Raw genomic sequence first — 19830 nt, 5'->3', positions numbered from 1 at the left:
AAAAAGGCTAACATAGATATTTAGGAAAAATTACTATTTTAGCAGGGTAGTGGAACCTTGGAACAGCTTACCGGAAGAGATGGTAATGAGCAAGGGAATAGATAGTTTAAGGAGGGCCATTGATCTTCACTGGGGATTGTAAATTGACTAGGACCTGCCTAGACCAGCCTAGCTGGTTCAGCCTGTTTCTGGTCGTTACTTTTGTATTTGTATCTGTAAGTTTTTGCTAAGCCTTGAAATATAAACTTCATCAAAGATTTCTGTTTCTATTTGGCAACAATCGAAAGCTTTTGTTGTATTTTGTTTTGTTTTTTCTTCCGCTACGGTCATTGTTTATTTTGCTGTGGTTGAAGGATTTTGTATGGATGGAAGTGATTTAATTCGACGATCCAACATCTGCAAGATCATGTGCTTGTACGTACAATGCTTTGACATTCACTTTTCATTCGAAATTTTCGGTTGCATCCGAAATGATCAGTGTCGGTATCGTTATTTTTTTTTTAAATATTCCTAAAATATGAGTTTGATATTTAAACTAACCCCTCGAACCGGTTTGATGAAAAAAATTGTAAAAACAAATAGGAGGTTCTTCTAAACGTTGAATATTAATTGCATTTCTTTTCTTCATTTACGATGCTCTAATTGCATCTTTATGTCTTTAATGGCCTTGAACGCTTCTATCTTACTGTGCATCGTGAAAATTGCGCCGTTGGTGGTCGAATGTTTTTCTGTTTATGTTGACTGTCATCAACCTGCTACCAATATCTGAAAAAATGGTCATCATTCTCTCTTAACATTGATCTGTTTCATAGAATTTTTAATCACAATCCTGAATTTGCTAATGCATTCAAACTGTATCGTAATTTAAATAGCACTTTTAAGAGAAGCTTAACAATGCGCAAAAACTTTCATTATCTCATGTATATAATTATGGAATAAAAATGATTTATTCCTAGTGCTGCGCCAATGAACAGTATGTTATTCTTGACTTTTACCTAAATGTTTGAAAAATATTTTACTATTAACAGGGGTGCCCATCCCCCCCCCCCCCCCCAAGCTCAATGGTGCAAAATCCCCCCCCCCCCAAAAAAAAGTTTTCTCGCTTTCGAATTGGGTTAAACATAACAGGTTTTAGAGTGTAATTTCGAGTCAAATTCACGGGGAGGGGGGGGGAGTAGCGCTAACAAATACCATTTGAACTGAAATGTTGTTGGATTGTTGACCCGCCTTGCCTTCCCTGATTTTAAAACGTGGACCTTGAGTAAACAAGTTTTGGGTACCCTTGAATTTTGCTACACCTTATTTTTATTTTTTTTCAAACGTATGAATAATTACATGGGCTTTGGAGCAACTTTCTGGCTTTGGATGGAGTCATTACTAGATGTATACAATATGAACCATGAAACAGAAATTTATTGTCCCCGAAAAATTTTCGAAATTGTAATTTTAAAACCACAGTTATACACAATCTCTGGTGATGTTAGGGTAATAAAAGGTTTGGTGGCCCTTCTTCCCGATAATTTTTCAATATTGAAACTTCAAAAGCGCAATTGTAAATAGTTTACCGTTGTGTTAAGGAGGGCTTTCCTTTGTTTTCAAAATTGTAGTTCTAAAAACGCAGTTTCAGACTATCTGTTTTTATTCAGACTGTTTTCAGACTATAAAAGGTTTGGTGGCCCTTCTTCCCAGTAATATTTCAATATTGAAACACTTCAAAAGTGCAATTGTAAATAGTCTACCTTTGTGTTAAGGAGGGCTTTCCTTTGTTTTCAAAATTGTAGTTCTAAAAATGCAGTTTCAGACTATCTGTGGTAATGTTAAGGAAAGAAGAGATCCTAGTGCTCGCGCCTGTAAATTTTTCAAAATTAAAGTCTTAAAAACGTTGTTGGGGGGCAAGCAGTTTTCTGAAATTGAAGTTTTAAAATCGCAATTGTAGCCGACCTTTGTGCAGTGGTGGATCCAGCCGATTGTTTTGGGATGGGTCATCCGAAATTTTTGAACAAACTCCCCAGGGCCGAATTTAGCTCCATGCCGCCCCTAGGCCAATTTGAAATCTGCCACCCCCTCCCACCCTAAAAGAAGCAAAATATCCTTGACTCAAAAAACCGTAAAAAAGTGTTCCCCAGATTCAAACTGTCAAACTTATGAAACATGATGGCGTTTCATATTCTGAGGCGCCCCGATGAAATCACCTATCACCGTGATCTCCAAAAAAGGTTTTATTCGGCAAATTTTGATGACGATTCTGCAAATACCATGATTGAAAAACATTTGACTCTCATAAGATGTGTGAAAGTAATCATTATTAAATTACAAGAAAAAATTGTCTCTGTGGAAAATGAAAGAATGCTAATTTTACTTTCAAGAACAACAAATTTATTTAAAAAATGTGTCGTTAAAGCAAAATTTGCCGCCCTAGGCAGCTGCCTACTCTGCCTATTGGGAAATTGGGCCCTAATAACTCCCCAGAAATTTATTAAAATGAAGTTTTAAAAACTCAATTTTCGGGCTATCGAGACATTAGGTGAGGGGGTGGATTTAGGAATCTCCCTCAAAAATGTTTCAAAATTTAAATTTCCGAGTAAATTTTGAAAATCAGGAAACTAAAAACGCATTTTGTCTATTTTTGATGATGTACGGAGAAATGTCAGGTTTCAGGCACTGGCCCCAAAATACTTTTGAAAATAAAGCTTAAAAACCAAAATATTCTGTTATTATACATTGAGAAGTTAGAAGAGGAGGGGTGCTCTTCTAGCTCTTCAGCTGTCCAGCCTTTTGGCGGTCCCTTAATTTTTCCAAACGCATGTTCGAATATGCAGAGAGAGAGAGAGAAGATTTGGCTTCTGTGGTTTAGCAGGGACAGTCATATTACTAGACCTAAGTACTAGCAATATGGATAATCGTAAGGATAATATTCAATCTGAATTAGGGGATGTCGGATGGCTACCTTCTTGCATCATTTCGCAATGAGAGGACATAAAAACGCAGTTTTAAAATATATTTTAAGTTTGGGAGGAATGGGAGAGGAGTTCCAGGATAGCCTCTGCCAATAATTTTTCCAAATTTAAGTTCCCAACACAATCGTACGTTATATTTAATTATGTGTACAGAAGAGGGGGTCCGGGGGCTCTCCTTCGGGAAATTTCAAGACTTATTTGATAAACAGTTTTAGACGATGTATGGTGATGTTAAGGGAGGAAGAGACAAGGGGTCATAGTTCTATACTTTTTCAAAATGCAAACTTCAAGCACGCATTTCCAATTGTGAATTATTTCTGATTTTAACACTTAAAGGGAGGTCTGGGAGCTCTCCCCCGGGAAAAATCTAAAAATTGTAATTCGAAAAATGCAGTTTCGAACGATCTATGGTGACATTAAGAGGAAGAGATATGCCCCCCCCCCCCCCCCCCCGAAATTTTTTGTAATTTTGAAGTCTTAAAAAAGCGACTTTAGACTTTTTGTTAAAATTTAGTGCACTGCCAGTTTCTTGAAATCAAAGCTATGAAAACGTAATTTAAGCCAGCCTTCGATAAAAGGAGGGGGGGCAGTTTTGAAGGGGCTCGCGACCAGAAATGTTTCATAATTGAAGCACTAAAAGCAAGATTTAAGACATTTTTCGATGATGTTGGCGAGAGAGAGAGAGAGAAGCATTCTCTCGGAAAAAAATCGATCCGTAGAAACCGCAGTTTTAGCAGATTTTTGTTAATGTTAATGGGTGGAGGGATTCGGAGTCCTCCCCTGGCAAATTTTCAAAATTGAAATTCAATTAAAGCAATTAATACTGTTAGAGGGGTAGAAGGTTTTGGAGATCTCTCTGGTCCTCAGACCCCTTAATATTACGAAAGACAGAATGCATTTCTAAGATTACAAATGAGAAAAAATTCCTGGGAAGGGCCTTGAAATCTCTCCATAGGCAGGGGAGCGCCACCAAGCCATTTCTCCCCTAACATTACCAAAGATCGTCTAAAATGCGTTTTTAAGACTACAAATTTGAAAATTTTACGGGGGAGAAACCCTCGGACCCCCTTATTTCGGAGTTAATATTATAAAGCAAGATATTTTCTTTTCCCGGTAATCTAATAAGTGAACTTGATTACGTACAATCAGGTTATTTTTGTCAATATTTAGATCTATTAAAGGTTTATTCATAAACCAGAAGCTGAACCTATTATTTTGTATGTATGAGATACGCTTGAATTAATTAAAGGGCCGCCAGTTCCATACGTCCCCTACGTTTTTGATCTCACGACGGATATAAAAAGATATATATATATATATATATATATATATATATAGCGACAGTCAGACATTTAATTATTTTAAACTTATGTCGTCTAGTGAAAATTCCTTAAAAAATGCTCTGGTGTGGCTGGATGATTTTCACAAGAAAATGCCTTTGTATTTTACATTCATTGTTACGCTCATGTTTTAAGTGTGTCTATTTAATAAGTGTTCATCACTTTCTTCTTCTAGAAACACATTTCAGCTGCTCAATGCATCATATGCTTGATACTCTTTAAAAATACATACTTTTTGAAAAAAGTATCTCACATCAACATATGTCTTTTCTGGGGTGTCTTTAATCAAACAAATTATACAATCTTCCCCCATATCATGATTATTTGCTATTAGCCAACATGTGTTTTGTTCCGTACTGAGGTAATTCATATTTAAGAAATTCAACTTCCCCAAATGAAATGCTGAAATGCCGCCCCTGGTGTACATGTACATGCTTTTATTTATTTATTTTTTTTAAAGCAGCGATGTAGTTAACTACATTTCTACTAAAGTAGTTGTAGTTGTAGTTTGCTACCAAAAAAAATGTAGTTTTTCCAATCACTGTTCTGTTTTAATTTTTTGGTGAAAAAAATTCAGAGATTAAATCAAGTTGAGAATTTTCCTCTCTTCGAAACTTAAGTTTTGAGTGTCCCTGTTTTATCTGTGTGTGACTCACGAAAATTTAGTAGCATAAAGAAAAATCATCCGTAATTAGTTGCTAAGTATTCATTAACTTAAGGATGTGTTGTTTAAATTATTTTGATGTATAATTTAGCAATACGGGAACTTTGATTTTCCGAGCCGAGTCATAAACTTGAAACTGCTGCCCTTACCTTGAAACCTTTACCTTTCCACCTTTACGTTTAAAGTTTCTATATGCAAGCACAACGAAAAATGTGGTGAATGCCACCCCTGGCTTTGAGAAATTGGTGTATTTACAGCAGCTGAATGCATAACTCATTTAACCTATTTTCATTATGTACTTGCCCCAATGGTTTTTAGTTAAAAATAGTCCTTTCAGACACATTTTTAGCTCTGCAGTGACAGCTTTATTACTTGTATTTAAAGTTTTTTTTTTTTTTTCTCTCATTATAAAAGGGCACTCGTTATTCTCCTCATTTTCCCTTCTAAACTATATAAAAAAGGGGAAAAAAATTATGATTTTTTGTTTCAAGATTATAGAAGGTGTATTGTGTTACTACATATAAAGTTCTATCAAAACTGGAAGCTCCTTGCCCAAGCTCACACACACATAAATTTGTAAATCTGCCCATAATGTGGGGTGAAATATCCTCATTTACTAAGCAATGTAAAATGAAAGAAACTGAAAATTCAAAGGAAAACTTGCTGTTGTAATAAAGTTGGTGTTAGTTGGTCAAAGTTAGTTTCTTGCTATTCTTGAATAGTATTTTTTCATTTCTTTCTGAAACAAAATGAAAATTTAATTCTATCATGTTTTATTATTATTTTATTTATTTGTTTTTAGGTTTTTTTGAAGCTAACTGGAAAAAATGACTCATTTTCAAGTGACATGTAGCCTGGCATTCATACTTTTTTTCACCATTATTTGTTCTGCATTTGCTATTTCTTACTCTGAAGAATCAAAAAACATATGTATTTCACAAAAAGTACATAACAGCTACTGCAAATGTGATACTCTTGTCCCTTTAGAAAGCATCATATCACATGACGGCTATGATTTTAAGTTGATATGTTTGGAAGATGATGCTTTAAGTGCTGCAAATAAGGCAGCACGTTCACAAAAGATATCTGTACGAGAACTTGTTGCTTCCAATGGTACTGTAAAAGTTGTCCAACATGACGACCTCAGACATTTTCCAAATTTGAAACATCTGAATCTCTCTCACAATCAAATTATGTCAATTCAGGATGAAGCTTTCAAATTTCAAAACTACTTAGAAGTCTTAGATTTATCATGGAATAACTTATCGGCTGTTCCAGACAGAGTGTTTGAGGGCTTGAAATTTTTAAGAAACCTCTCACTTGCTCATAACAAATTACAAGCCATTGAAAATAAAATTTTCGATGACTTTTGTTCACTTGAATTTCTTGATCTTTCTCACAATCATCTTACTGCTGTTGATAATATTTGGATGACGGATTTGATAAATTTGAAAATCTTGTTGCTGAATAACAATAACATAAGTTTCATTGATAGTTTCCATCTCCTTCATCTTGAAAAGCTGGATTTGTCCTACAACAGTTTAACTACAATACCAAACGTTGCATTTTACCGCCTGAAGAATCTCAAATTCTTATCTCTTGCCATGAATGAATTGAAAACGCTGAATGAAAGTGTATTCAAAGGAAATGTGATGTTGGAAAAAGTAAATTTAACTGGTAAGAGAAAACTCTGTTTCTTGTATGTTTTCCTATTTTTCTTCCTTTTAATTTCTTTTGCTTAGCGCACTAAATTGCTTTAAAATGTGTATAGCTTTACGCAGAATAAGTAAGAACAGTAGAGTCTCAAAATTTGAGCTAATTGGAGCTCACGCCACTTCAGATTGCTGAAATCTCTGGTTATGTGAAACATTCTTTTAGATGCAAAAAGGATGTTCACGTTTTATTTCCTTGTTCAAACAAAAAGAAGTATTGTTTACACAGAAAAAAAAAACAGTCAAATTTCAACATTTATTTATTTATATTTAATTATTTATACAGAAACTAAACAGCTTCACATGCATAGACTGCGTGCAAAGTGCCTCGCCTCCGGACACAAGCAGGAAAGATTTACAACAGAGAAGAGAATAACACCCAGGGCACAAAATTTCAACTTAAAGATTCACAAATGGAACTTTAATTAAGTTTAAATGAATTGTTCTTAAAATTTTAATTACATCTTGATGACAAATAAATTGCACAAATCTGAAAAAAAAATGTGCAGATATGTTTTGGGCTTACAAGGAGCCCGTATTCACACTTTGTTTGACTATCTTAATACATTTCAGCACAAACATATTTGTTTATTTCGAATTTTGACTAGTTTTTTAATCAATGTCTGTATGTATTTATGCATGTTCGCTTGTGGGAGGACCGAAAAATTCATTTAGACCTTCCCCAAATCCATTTTGACATTTTATCACGACGTCTCTGTCTATGTGCGTACTTACGTATGTATGCGTCTCACAAAATACAAAAATGTAAAAGCTTAAAACTTTTTATCTACCACTTGTACAGTGTCAAATTGTGCACTTCCCTTTTTTATTGCAATCCCATGTTTGAAAAAGGCTGCTTTTACTTATCTGTCATCCTTTATAGCAGATGGATTAAAATTTCAAGTTGCTTTTTGCAAGTTGTGGATACAGAAAAATCTTTTGGAGGGGTCCGGGAATTTGAATAGCACCCCCCCCCCCCCCATATAATTTTTCATAACAAAGTTTTCATGACTTATTTTTAAATGGTTTTTTTTTCTTTTAAGATCCCTTCAGGTGAACGAATCTACTTCTAAGTACATTATTATACTTTGAATGTGGACATAAAACATCTTTAACGGTTTCAAGCCAATTAAATACTAAACCCAATATAATGTCACCAAGATGCTGTACAATTAGCGATTTTAACTAGAAACATTTTGTCATACGAGGGAAAAATTGTTCAATAAACCCATACCTCGTTTGAGTTTTTAAAAATTAATTTATGTTTCAACTATAAAACATTACATGACTATCTGTACCCGCACTGCGATGCCCTTGCTAAGAATTTAAAGGCAGTCTGTTGAATTAAAAAAATCCATGCCCCTCGCCCCTGTGTTTACGCCAAGTTCACCCCTCCTACCGCAACTGTTTAAATAAATTTGGCAACAGCACTAATTAATCAATATCTATCTTTTTGTATTTTCTATAGCTATTTCCAGTTGCCAGTTCACCTTTTTACGCCAAAATTGCTGTACTCAAATATGTAACATAAAATTGATACAGTAAAACGTTCGGCGGAAGCGACCTCGCTACAGTAACCCTTCCAAATAGTGAACGAAACAAACTCTGACCGATAAGCAATTGTGATTAAAAAGCACAGTACATATAGGACGAAAAGGAAATCCTTTATCCTGTACGAAAAAGGATTCAACTCCCCAGCAGAAAAACAACACAATTAAAAAACATGGTACATCTTGGACAAAAAGGAAATCCCGCACCCCGTATGAAAAATTCAACTATAGAAAAACTAACGTGTGAAAAAAAGGAAAAAAAAAACCTCTAGAATTAAAAAAAAAAATACCTCCCCCCCCCCCCTTCTGATGTCAAATAATCAGTAATCATATTTTTTAACTAAAGTGCGTGAACACCCTTTAAAAACCTAAATACGAAATAAACAAATAATCCGCAACTCAATTGTTTATCTTCAAATTTGCCAATCGACTTTCAAATTAAAAAGAAAATCAATTAATATTCGCACACTGAATTTAACAAAAATGACAACAGTGCAATAACCAAATCAAGAATCCACTGATTCTACTATTTGAACGCAACCGTATACTGCCGTGCTAAGCACAGATGTGGTATCTGCACATTTTATCAAAATTGAGTTATTGTCACCAGGTGGTCGTTAGTAATTTAATTTACCTAAATGTCAAGTTTTTTGGCGATTTGTGAACGCGAAATATTAAAAAAAGCTTTAAGAAAAAAGTCGTAACTGCATAGTTTGCGGAGTTTGCAAAGGCAATTTGAACGCAAGTGACAAATACTAAGCCTTTAAAGTGGTATCTGCGCAGTTACCACTTTTTTCCTTAGTATTTTTTGTAGATACGACTTTTATACCTTAGTATAGCAGCATATTTAATAATGTAGCAGTTTATTGTAACACAGAATATTAAAATTAGTTTACCGTTGAATAGGTGATACAGGTTGATAATAAAAACTAATACAACTTTGCATAGTTGTTAAAGTAAATATTCAGCTTTTTCTATTTAAATGTTTATTTAAAATGAAATGCATTTAAAATATTCATATTTAGTTCTTTCATGCAAAAAAAACGCATTTCATTCTACGACCAGTAACATTTTTATTTAAGTATCGTCTGCTGTCAAAATTATCTTCATGCTCGGTAAAAATGAATCTAGAAATTAAAACATTATAAAAAACACATTCTTTGAATATAAAAAACAGAAAATTATAATGGATTACAGTTTTAACTGTCCGGAATTTTAAAAATGGTATCTTTCAGAAGGTAGATTCTGTTAGATTTGTATTAACAAAATAAAGCGAAGCAGCCAAGTCTAAAGAAAGCAGATGTTTTCAGTATTATTTAATGATACTCCGAGCACGTTTTACTAAGCTATTTTTATCGTATCTGTGCAGATACCCGTAAAAATGCCTAGCAATTGTCACTTACGGTGAAAATAGCTAAGTATATGAAAAGGTTTTGAAAAGAAAATTTGTTGTAGCTACATTCATTAATTTTCAATTAAGATTTTTACAAAAATACTCTCTTACAGTTTTTAGATAAGTTATTTACAAAACAACTACTGCAAGTTGAGCATTTAATTAAGTCATAAATCAAAGAAATGAGATGTAAAACTTTAATCGTCAATTTCTCGTTTTGAGCTCTACTGCAGATACCACATCTGTGCTTAGCACGGCAGTATAGGGCAATTCCATGAAACTAGAGACAGAGTAAAAAAAAAACTTTGTTGTATCAATACATTTTTTATTTTATATGAGGAGAAAAATACTGTGTTTTTATAAACCTATGCAAAAAAAGTTATAAACACATTTTTTGTAAGTTTTATAGGCAAATTTGAACAACACTACTCAGTACTCATGTGTCGTTGTATGAGCGGATCTAAAAGTAAATCCTTTTTTTCACTTAGGAAATTAGTTGTTATGTCTACAATCTTATTTTTTTATTGAAATTTTGTTTACACAGGAAGAGAATTGACCAACAAAGAAATTTTTAACTGTTATAATTGTCTTTGACCATTTTTTTTTAAACTAGGCCTCATACTCTCTCTAATGTAACACCAGTCACAAAATTGTATAAAAGTTTGCATTGCTTAAACAAAAAGAAACCCAAGTTAATAAAAAGTCATATTCTCTTTATTTATGATAATATCTGTAATATTAATCCCTTAAATATTTAGAAATAGTTGAATTTATTATTTAAAATATGTAACATCAGTCACAGTAACAATCAGTCACATTTCTCTTTTCGGTAATAAACCTCAAACAAATTGCACAAATGCCATTGATTGCTGCAGAAAGGCAAAAAAGGAGGCGAGATAATTAAGAAATAAAGGAAAACATGAAAATTACAAAAAGTAAAGCAAAGTTGAAGCTAAAAAGAGCGGACGATAAAAAATAAATAAAATAATTTTAAAAAACCTAGCATAATTACCAAAGTTAGTTCAGAATGGAACTAAAAAGAGAAATTAGATGATTAAGTAGAACAAGAGTAGAACAAATTTAAAGTGTTAAAGTCTCAGGTTTAAATTATAAGTTGCATTACTCCTCTTCAAAATAATGAAACCTTGGTAAAATCTGTTAGTTATTAAAAGCGTTTTTCGTTATATCTTCACAAAAGAAAACTGCAGCCGTAAAAGAAAAATCCAACATGAAATTTGACAAACATATGCAACTAATTCTGAATGTAATACATTAAAAAAAAAATTGCTATATCATCGATACAGAAATATTTCTAAATGTCACAGCTTCATGCAAATTTCAGAGCTATCACCCTCCGACTTGCAGTCATGTTATAAAGAGTTTAAGAAAAGTATTTGAGATAATACTTTTTTTTTATTTATAAGCTGCAGCAGGTGTTTAGCAACAACACTTTTTTTTGCAGTAAAGGAGGGAATCACTTCCAGCGAAATTGTTGACTTCAACTAGAGAACGGGTTCTTGAAGGATATCACTAATAATTGTATCACGAGAAGTTACATGCATTGAAATTAAGAACTAAGAGTATTTAGTGAATGTCAGGATTCAAGCAGAAAGACATTGGAAGTAGCCTGTCGATGTGAATGAAATTTTTTATTCACATGAGAAAAGAATAAAATATTAAGTGCACTAGATGTAATAAATGCAAGAGGACTTTTTATCTTATGAAATACATAAAAAATATATCTTGCAAAACTTTATACATGTACTTTTCTTGTAACTTAAATACAATTTTAAACAAAACATGTGCTAATTTCATTTTTAAGGAGAAATAATTTATAATTTCAGCAATTTATTGTAAATGTAACATCAGTCACAAAATCTTTGTATCATCAGTCACGGGTGTTAAATAATTTTTATACTCTCCGTTTTTAAGTTTTTCCATTAAAACAAAGTGTTTTCATCAGGCCTAAAATCTCTACTTTAAGGGGAAAAAATCTGTTTAGATTTTGCGTTATTAGTTTGAAGAGAATTTCAAATTGTGTATAAGTCAATTTTCACCATGTCTCTTTTGGGTAACATCAGTCGCATTTTTTTATTCCCTTTTATTTCGCACCAAAAAAATTCCTCAAGTCTGAAAACAAGTGTGGGAGCAGTAATGTACCATATCATTATATTTTTGATCAATTTCAGAAGAAACAAAATTTAATTTCAAGACAGTGCTGAACTTGTAAGTTAAAAATAGAGTCAAATTGTAATGTCAGTTACCGTGGACAGACCCTATACCGAAGATGACATCACTGAGAGCACATTTAATTCGCATACCGAAGATGACATCACTGCAGAAACAAAAATCAAGTTTAGCCTTGAAAATTGGCTCAGTTAGGATTGCAATTAGACTCGCTTATATCCCCTATTCTAATTAATTGAGAGAAATGGAACAAACATCATCTTGTTCGGAAAGGAAAGCTCTTTCGAATGATATATAATGTTGGGGGGTGGAGGGATTTTTTACCCAATAATTATGCAAAAAATATGAAATTTCAGCTTAATTAGTTAATTATGAAAAACTAATTAGAAATTTAGAATTTGAGCTTCAAGGTGCAGACCCCCGAGGTCCGTTCGAATTTTGTGCCAAGTTTCGGCTGTAGATGCTATGCGTCTTCTGACCGTCAGGTAAAAAGAAACAAAGAAACACTGTCACCTTTATATATATAGATGAATAAAATCATAGCTTCACAACACATAAGTTTTATTGAAGAATTCAGAAAGTATTTTTGTGTGAATTTCAAATCAGTTGCTGATTTGTTCTTAAAATCTGTTCTTAGAGCCATCTCAACTGTACAGTTGAGATAACACATTGAAACAACAGGCTCCATTAATATCAAGGTTTTGCCTAGAAACTACCGCATGATTTCTCTCATTTTGCATTTTTATAAGCTGAAAAAGATATTGATTACTTCGCAAATAGCTTCCTAGATCAAAATGACTCTTTTAGGCACACCTAAAAGTCATTTTGGCATAAAGAAAAAAGGTTAACTATTGGGCGGTAACTTACTGAGTTAACTATTGGTTCCATCAAAGAAGAATTAATGGAAGAATCGCTATATTACGTTACCTTGAATTAAAAACCAGCGAGTTTAATGTATTCAGCCATTCTGACCTCTGACTCTAGTATTACTTCTTTAGCAAACAAAAATGCTTTTATTAAAAACATGCTGTATTCTTTTTATAATTATATTTTTAAAAAATGCTATAGAAAAGTCAGTTAAAATAATAAAGAAAATACAGTCGACGCTCATTATAACGACCACACATTATAAAGACCGTCCCATTATAACGACCAGTGGTAGAAGTCCCAACTTTGTTCCTATAAACTCTATGTTAATTTGCTTTCGTTATAACGACCGTTCTGTATCGTCTAATCCAATACAGCGACCGAATCAGCGGACGCTATTTCTTGTGTTCTTTCCAATAAAACAAATTTGTAGCTTAAAATGACATTGATTATTGTTTACGGACATCTGTCTGATGTTTTCAATGTCAAATCCAACTTTAAGGGGGGGGGGGGAGATTACCATTCACCACAGCTAGCACTGAAAAAATAATGGGAGGAAAAATCGAGAAAATTCTAGATTCATAAGAAAAGGAAGTTGACTGATGTATTGGTAGTTTGGTGTTTGAATCTAGTATTTTTAAAAATTTGTGGTTCTCGAGGGACTTTTAAATGTTTCTTTGGAAAGCAAGAGAAACACAATTTATCACCTATATCTGAAACAGAAAATAATGTTTTGCAAAAATCACGTCTGCTAAAAAGGCAGACCTCTGTTTCTGGTTTTATCTTCAGAAATTGTTGTGGTAGTAGTAGTAGTAGCAGATCTGAAAGTGTGTAACATTTTCCTCCCTATATTTTCTACTTTAAAACATGTTTAATATTCTGTCATAATATTTTGCACACTACTTTTCTAAAAATTCCTATGATAAAAAACATTTGGGCATTTACTTGGGCATGCATGATGATGGTGTACATTTTTTAAATTTATACCTCTTATAACGACCACTCGTTATAAAGACCTTTTTCTCTGGGACGGAGATGGTCGTTATATCGAGCGTCGACTGTAGTTGAAATAATTCATCCTTTTGGAAGGGAGGGGTTTGTCACCTTGCCCCCCCCCCCTCCCTAAAATCCGCAACTGGTTTTTTCTATCAAGTTATTCTCTCTAAGGTATTTCTTTACCCATCTCTTGCAATCAATCGTATTTTGTGCCACTTGGCGATAATTGTTGAGATTAATCTCTCATCTCTTTTTATTCAACCAATGGTGCCCAACCAATTTTTCTACCCATGGGCCTCACCTTACATCAAAATGATTCTTGCGGACCAGAACACATAAAAAAATTTTAATATTTAAATTTTTTTTTAATAATCTAAAAATATGAAAATTGTCATTAATGGTTATTTTTAATTCAAAATTAAACTAAACGGTGGTCGACACGGATAGCTTTGCACGCCGTAGGTTGGGCAACACTGTATTAAACTATTGTATGTAGTTCTGAAAGCCTTACATTTAAAAATATTTTATTGTTCAAATTTTAATCTAAATCATTTTTTAAATATTGAAAAGATAACTTAAAATATAAACAAAGCACCTGGAATTGAACGGAACATTTAAGTTTTGCAGCATTAAAACCTCTGAAACATGTAAAACTAATGTTCCATAGTTTTTCGGGTGTTTACAAAATTTGTTTAATTCTCAGTTTTTAAGATTTAAATTAGATACCTTGCTTCTTATGCTTACTTGAAGATGTCAAACAAATTTGCTTTTATTATCCATATCAATAAACTTGACTTTAACCTCTTGAATCTTGGAAAATTTAATATTTGTACTGAAATGTTCTTTCTCCGAAATATTGACTGAAATGTCCAAACCATGTTACTACTTGGCTTTAAGGAACCTTGATTTTGTTTCTGGGGACTTTATAAAGTTCAAGAGAAATCCCTGTTTCTAGGGTTCATCAATTGCTTTGAATTCAGACCTCAGAGGAAAAAAAAGATCTAATGCAATTGCTGTACCACTTCATGCTCGATCTTTAAAAAAAAAACCTTTGCAATTTAATTTTTTTTACAACATTTGCTAATAAGTTATGAAAATAGTTAATAATATACTTTGTTCATTTTTTGTTAATAATTCATGTATTCAAATTGCATTTTACATTAACTTTCATTTTTTTTGACACACAGGTAACCTATGGGTATGCGATAGAAAATTATTGCCTCTAAATGACTGGCTCAAGAAATATGAAGCTTACAAGGAAGGAGCATTATGCATTGAACCTCCTGATTTACACAACTATACAGTGCAACAAGGGTTAGAAATTTTGTATCTTGGGCTTAAAATTGCTGAAAGTCCCATTTGTAATGAAACCATGTGTAATTGTACAATTTCTAAGGACAAACTTGTTATTACTGTGGATTGTAGTAATAAGGGATTTGTCAGGTTACCTGAAATAGTTCCATATAAAACTAAAGTACTAAATTTGTATAATAATAACATAAAATCTCTGACAACTGACCACATTGATGCAGTACTGTGGTCAGATGTATCATTTCTGTATCTAAATAATAATGTTATTGATTCTTTAAAAGGGTTAGAAGGCACTTGGTTATTAAGAAATTTAGTTGCATTACATCTTTCTAATAATCAACTGACTGAGATTCCTATACACATTTTGGAACAGTTTCGTGGAGGACTACTTGATGAGTTGTATTTATCAGGAAATCCTTGGAATTGTGATTGTAACACTGTTCGATTTCAAACGTGGTTGCAAGATAATTATAGATCCGTTCGTAATTTTGACGGCATTTGTTGCTCTCCTGATAGTGGTCTGTACTCGAACCAGCCAATATATCGGTTAAAAAAGTCACAACTTTGTCCACAACAAGTCCAGTTAGTTAATTATCTTGATATTTTAAATACTTTGATGGCAATTGCAATTCTTGTTATTATTATTAAGTTGTCGTATGATTACTGGTTGCAAAAGAGAACTGGGAAACTTCCACGATTTTTCAGCTTAAACTTGATGTAAAAGATGTTATTGTTTCATTGGTAGAGATGTAAGGAATATTCTGCCACTATTCGACAATAAAACTTTTTTTTCCCAAAACGTTGAGCGTTACCGAATATTGATAAGATGATCTAGCCAAATATTCAGCCTGGTTGAATACTGATGAAATTTTTGACTAAATGCATGTACAGCTATTAATAATGAAACAAAATTTCTGAAACCCTTAGAATTTTTGCATAACAATCATTACACAGCAACAAATTAGAGTATAATTTCCTCAAATAAGAATTAATCGAAAATTGTCTTTTGAAATACAGCATTTTAATTTTAATTTATGACATCTGCATAGTAAGATTTTTCAAAGTGTTTTGATTACAAATATAAAATATTCTGGTCTTGCAAATCAAAATTATAATTTTGTGATTGTTTTTAATTTTGCCACCCATTTAAAATTTAGTGTTCACTGCTTCCAAAACAAATTTTTCATTTGTTTAAACTTGCTGTTTTTTTAATACTTGTTTATAATTAGTTAATTTTATTGCATTACTAATATTTCCTTACTGATATATTTCAGAAAAACAAAAATTTTAATGACACTTCCTTGTCTATATTTTATAATCCTAAAATTATATTTTATTGAAATCTTATTGCATTTTAAAAAAAAAGGTTAATCAAGCATGTACAGTTATTTGGGTTGAAATTATACTTTGTGTGTGATTTTATGCATGGGTTTTTCAATATAATATACATAGCAAGTGTGTATTTAAGGGGGGAGCCGAATGGGCCCTGTCCCCTCCCAAGATGAATTTAAAACCACTCATTGCGAATAACAAATTAATATTTTTTAAACTTAAATTTGGAAATTCCTCATAACATTTGGCTATGGCCTTGGGCCCCTCCAAAATAATTTTCTATATATGCTTCTGACACCATAGCATGACTCCTGCATTTATTATAGAGCCCCTTTGTCAGATTGTGGCTCAGGCATCTTCCTCTTTAGTCAATAACTATAAATGTAATAAAAAATTCTAATCATGTTTTTTTCATCCTGAGTCCCATCTCAGTCCTGACCCTATTGCTGCGATATATAGTCCACCTCTGGCAATATGAGCTCCATTGCCAGACCAATTAAACAATTTCATTTGTTGAAATAGGGGTGAGGAAAAACAGCTTAAGAGCTTGCAGATTTAGTTTGCAATTTTTTTTGCCCATTTGGAAAACAATATAAGTTAGGTAAGAAGTAGCAAGCGGTATTGGATTTTCTCACCAATAAAAGCATTGCAATGCTAGCCCAACTGTGCAGCTAACAATTCCTATCCTTACTGATTGCTTCTCCCTTGAAAGAATTGGACTTGCTCAAGGCCATAGCTCAACTTCTCAGAGGTGTACAGTACTTAGTATTCATTCATGTGAAGGGTGAGACACTTAGTCAAGTTTTCAAGATATTTTTCTCAATAGTATTATGCGGATCATTATATAAGCATAAATTTTGATGTAAAAAAAAAGTTTCTGTATTTCTGGCAAAACTCAATAACAGGTTTCTGAATTCCTTCAAAACTATTACTAACAAATTTTAAAATATTTAGAATAACTTTTTGAAGTTCCTTTCAATTATAATGAATTTTGAGAAATTTTGATACTTGACTGCCAAATATGGTATTTAGCCTGAGGTTTGCTACCATTCAATTATGTTCTAAGACAAATGGCCAAATGTTTGGCTACTCAGCCCTATCGCTATTTACTGCATCCCAAATAAGTTATGAAGTTTATCTTGCATAATAAATTTTAAATGTTAAATTTATATTTCTATAAAATTTGTATGGTAACTTGTGCTGTGTGCTCTATAATATTCAATTGAAAAGACTTTATCTGTAGTAATATTATAAAGAGACAGGGCGGGTTTTGGTGTGTTTATATGTTCGAGATAATCTCCGAAACCACTGCACCTATTTGAAAAATTCCTTCACTATATGAAAGGTTCTTTCTTACTGAGTGACATATGCTATAATTCGAAAAAAATCCAATAAATAGTTCTTTTTTTATTCCAATTTAGGCCCAAATTTCAAATAAATTTCCGAATATGGGAGTGAAAAATTACTTGCAAATATTAATTTTGTTGAATAACATCGTTGAAAAGGGTAGAATTTTCCATGTTCTAAACAATTTGTTTCAATGCTTTAACTTAATTACGGCGGGAGTAATTTGCGTTTTCAGCTCGAACTTTTTTAGGCTTAGCTGAAATTTAGACAATACTTTCTTCATTAAATCTATCAATAAAAATTGAAGGAATCATCCCAGTTTTCTTTTTGACACCATTGGAAAAAGGGAGATTTTTTACTCCAAATCTCTCTCAACCTATGGGCGAAAAACTCAGCTTCCATCTTCAAAGGATAAAGAGTTACAAGCGTTTTTAAATCAAATTCAAAAAATGTCATTTTGATTCCGATTGTTAACCATTTTATATTTTATTTTAGCGTTTCCTTGGTTACGCTTTTTGAATCCATTGTTTCTTTCCTTATTTTGCATTTAATTTCTCTCAAACTTATTTTATTTTGTGTTTCCATGGTTACGACGCTTTTAAAATCCATCTTTTGCATTTTAATTTCTTAAAAGTATTTTAATATCTGTCCTCCATTGTTTGGAAGGGTAATTTTGCATGGTGTTTTTTTTTTCTTTTATTTAAGCCTGATTGCTGAGTATATGTCACTTGACAGAATTTTTATTCTCAAGGCAGACCTGGCAACGCAGCTTTTAATATATAAAGATTTGAAAGCTACTGATGATGTGATTTCATATTTTTTTGTTTGTTTGCCGAAACATTTATTATTGCCAAAAAAAACATTCGCTTCACTCGCAAAAGGGCTGGGTTCTGGTAGGCGCTGAGCAGTTCAGTGTAGGATTATTTTTTTAAAGCAACCGTAAATGTAATTCGTTTTGCCGATTTGTTTTGAAAGAAAAGAAACTTTCCAAAAAAACTTTTTTAGGTTTTTTTTTTTTTTTTGAAAAGGTGTGTATGCATTTTATACAAAGAAAAATGATCATTTCACATCAGAAGGGGAGGGGACGTCAATTTTTTTTATTCAACGGACTTCCATTGAATTTTTACCATGGGCATTGCTGTGCGGGTACCCGCACAGCGATACCCTAGTATGTGTAGTATGTGTATAAAGGTATGTATAAATTAGTCTGAGTACAAATTTGCTATTAAACCAACGTTTGTCATAAAATTTTATCAAGCAGCATTATTATGTGCTTAGATCATTTTGATTATATTTTTAATTTGTTGTAAAATATTTCTCAAGTTTCTAAATTGATGCATTTTTTACATCTCTGTCATTAAACATCTGTCATTTTGCCATTTAATTATTATTGTAGCATTTATTTTAAAATATGTACTTGTGGCAGCTATATTTTGCTAATGCTCCAAATTCTAGAATAGTTTGATTGAGGAATTGATGCATTGCCAAAATCCTAAAATTAAGTTTGCATCTGAAGAAAAAGAATATCATGTATGCATCACATCAACTATTTAAAATTTTTAAATTAAATACGTTAGTTATCATTACCCAAAATGCTGAAATATTAGGAAATGAGATGATATGCTCTAGAATTATACGGACTGTAAAAGTGTAAGCTGATCAAAGCTCCTAAACCAATTATTTGAGTTTTGTAAACATTTTTTTGTACTTTAGTCACAGAATGCTATATAGTATTTGATGCATCTTCTACATTTACCATCAGCAGAGGATTTTGTACATTATTTGTGGTGTTGCCATTTTTTTCTGTAACTCATCTGAAAAATTTTATGTATTTTGGATGAAATATAAAAGTAATCAACATTGATTTGCATAGGATAAATAAATACCTTTGTGCTGAATAGTAAAGTAAGAAATTACAACATCAAAACGCACAAATTAGATTACTGCAGACACGTGTTTCCATCCGACAAAAGCTTTTGTTGGATGTTTTTTCATCCATAAGCTCATTACTTTTTGTATTGAAAAAGGCATTCCTTTTAAAGCTGAAACACGTGTCTGCTGTAATCTAATTTGTGCGTTTTGACATTGTTATTTCTTACTTTACTATTGATTTGCATGTTTTACTAGGGAGGGTCTTTTTTAAATAACGCCTACTTAAAATTTTATTCTAATTT

General features: G+C 32.4%; 1 protein-coding gene across 1 annotated transcript; it reads left to right on the top strand.

Moving 5' to 3' along the window:
• Positions 1 to 333: 333 nt before the first annotated feature.
• On the top strand, positions 334 to 15698 carry LOC129216385 (protein halfway-like). Its single transcript, XM_054850599.1, has 3 exons — positions 334 to 414; positions 5764 to 6638; positions 14854 to 15698. The coding sequence occupies exons 2-3, from the start codon at positions 5789 to 5791 to the stop codon at positions 15696 to 15698; spliced, it is 1695 nt and encodes a 564-aa protein (XP_054706574.1). The 5' UTR covers positions 334 to 414; positions 5764 to 5788.
• The last annotated feature ends 4132 nt before the right edge of the window (positions 15699 to 19830 follow it).

This window comes from Uloborus diversus, chromosome 2 (genome assembly GCF_026930045.1).
Source record: "Uloborus diversus isolate 005 chromosome 2, Udiv.v.3.1, whole genome shotgun sequence".
NCBI lineage: Eukaryota > Metazoa > Arthropoda > Arachnida > Araneae > Uloboridae > Uloborus > Uloborus diversus.
The sequence above is the reverse complement of the archived record's forward strand: the minus strand, read 5'-3'. Positions and strand labels throughout refer to the sequence as shown.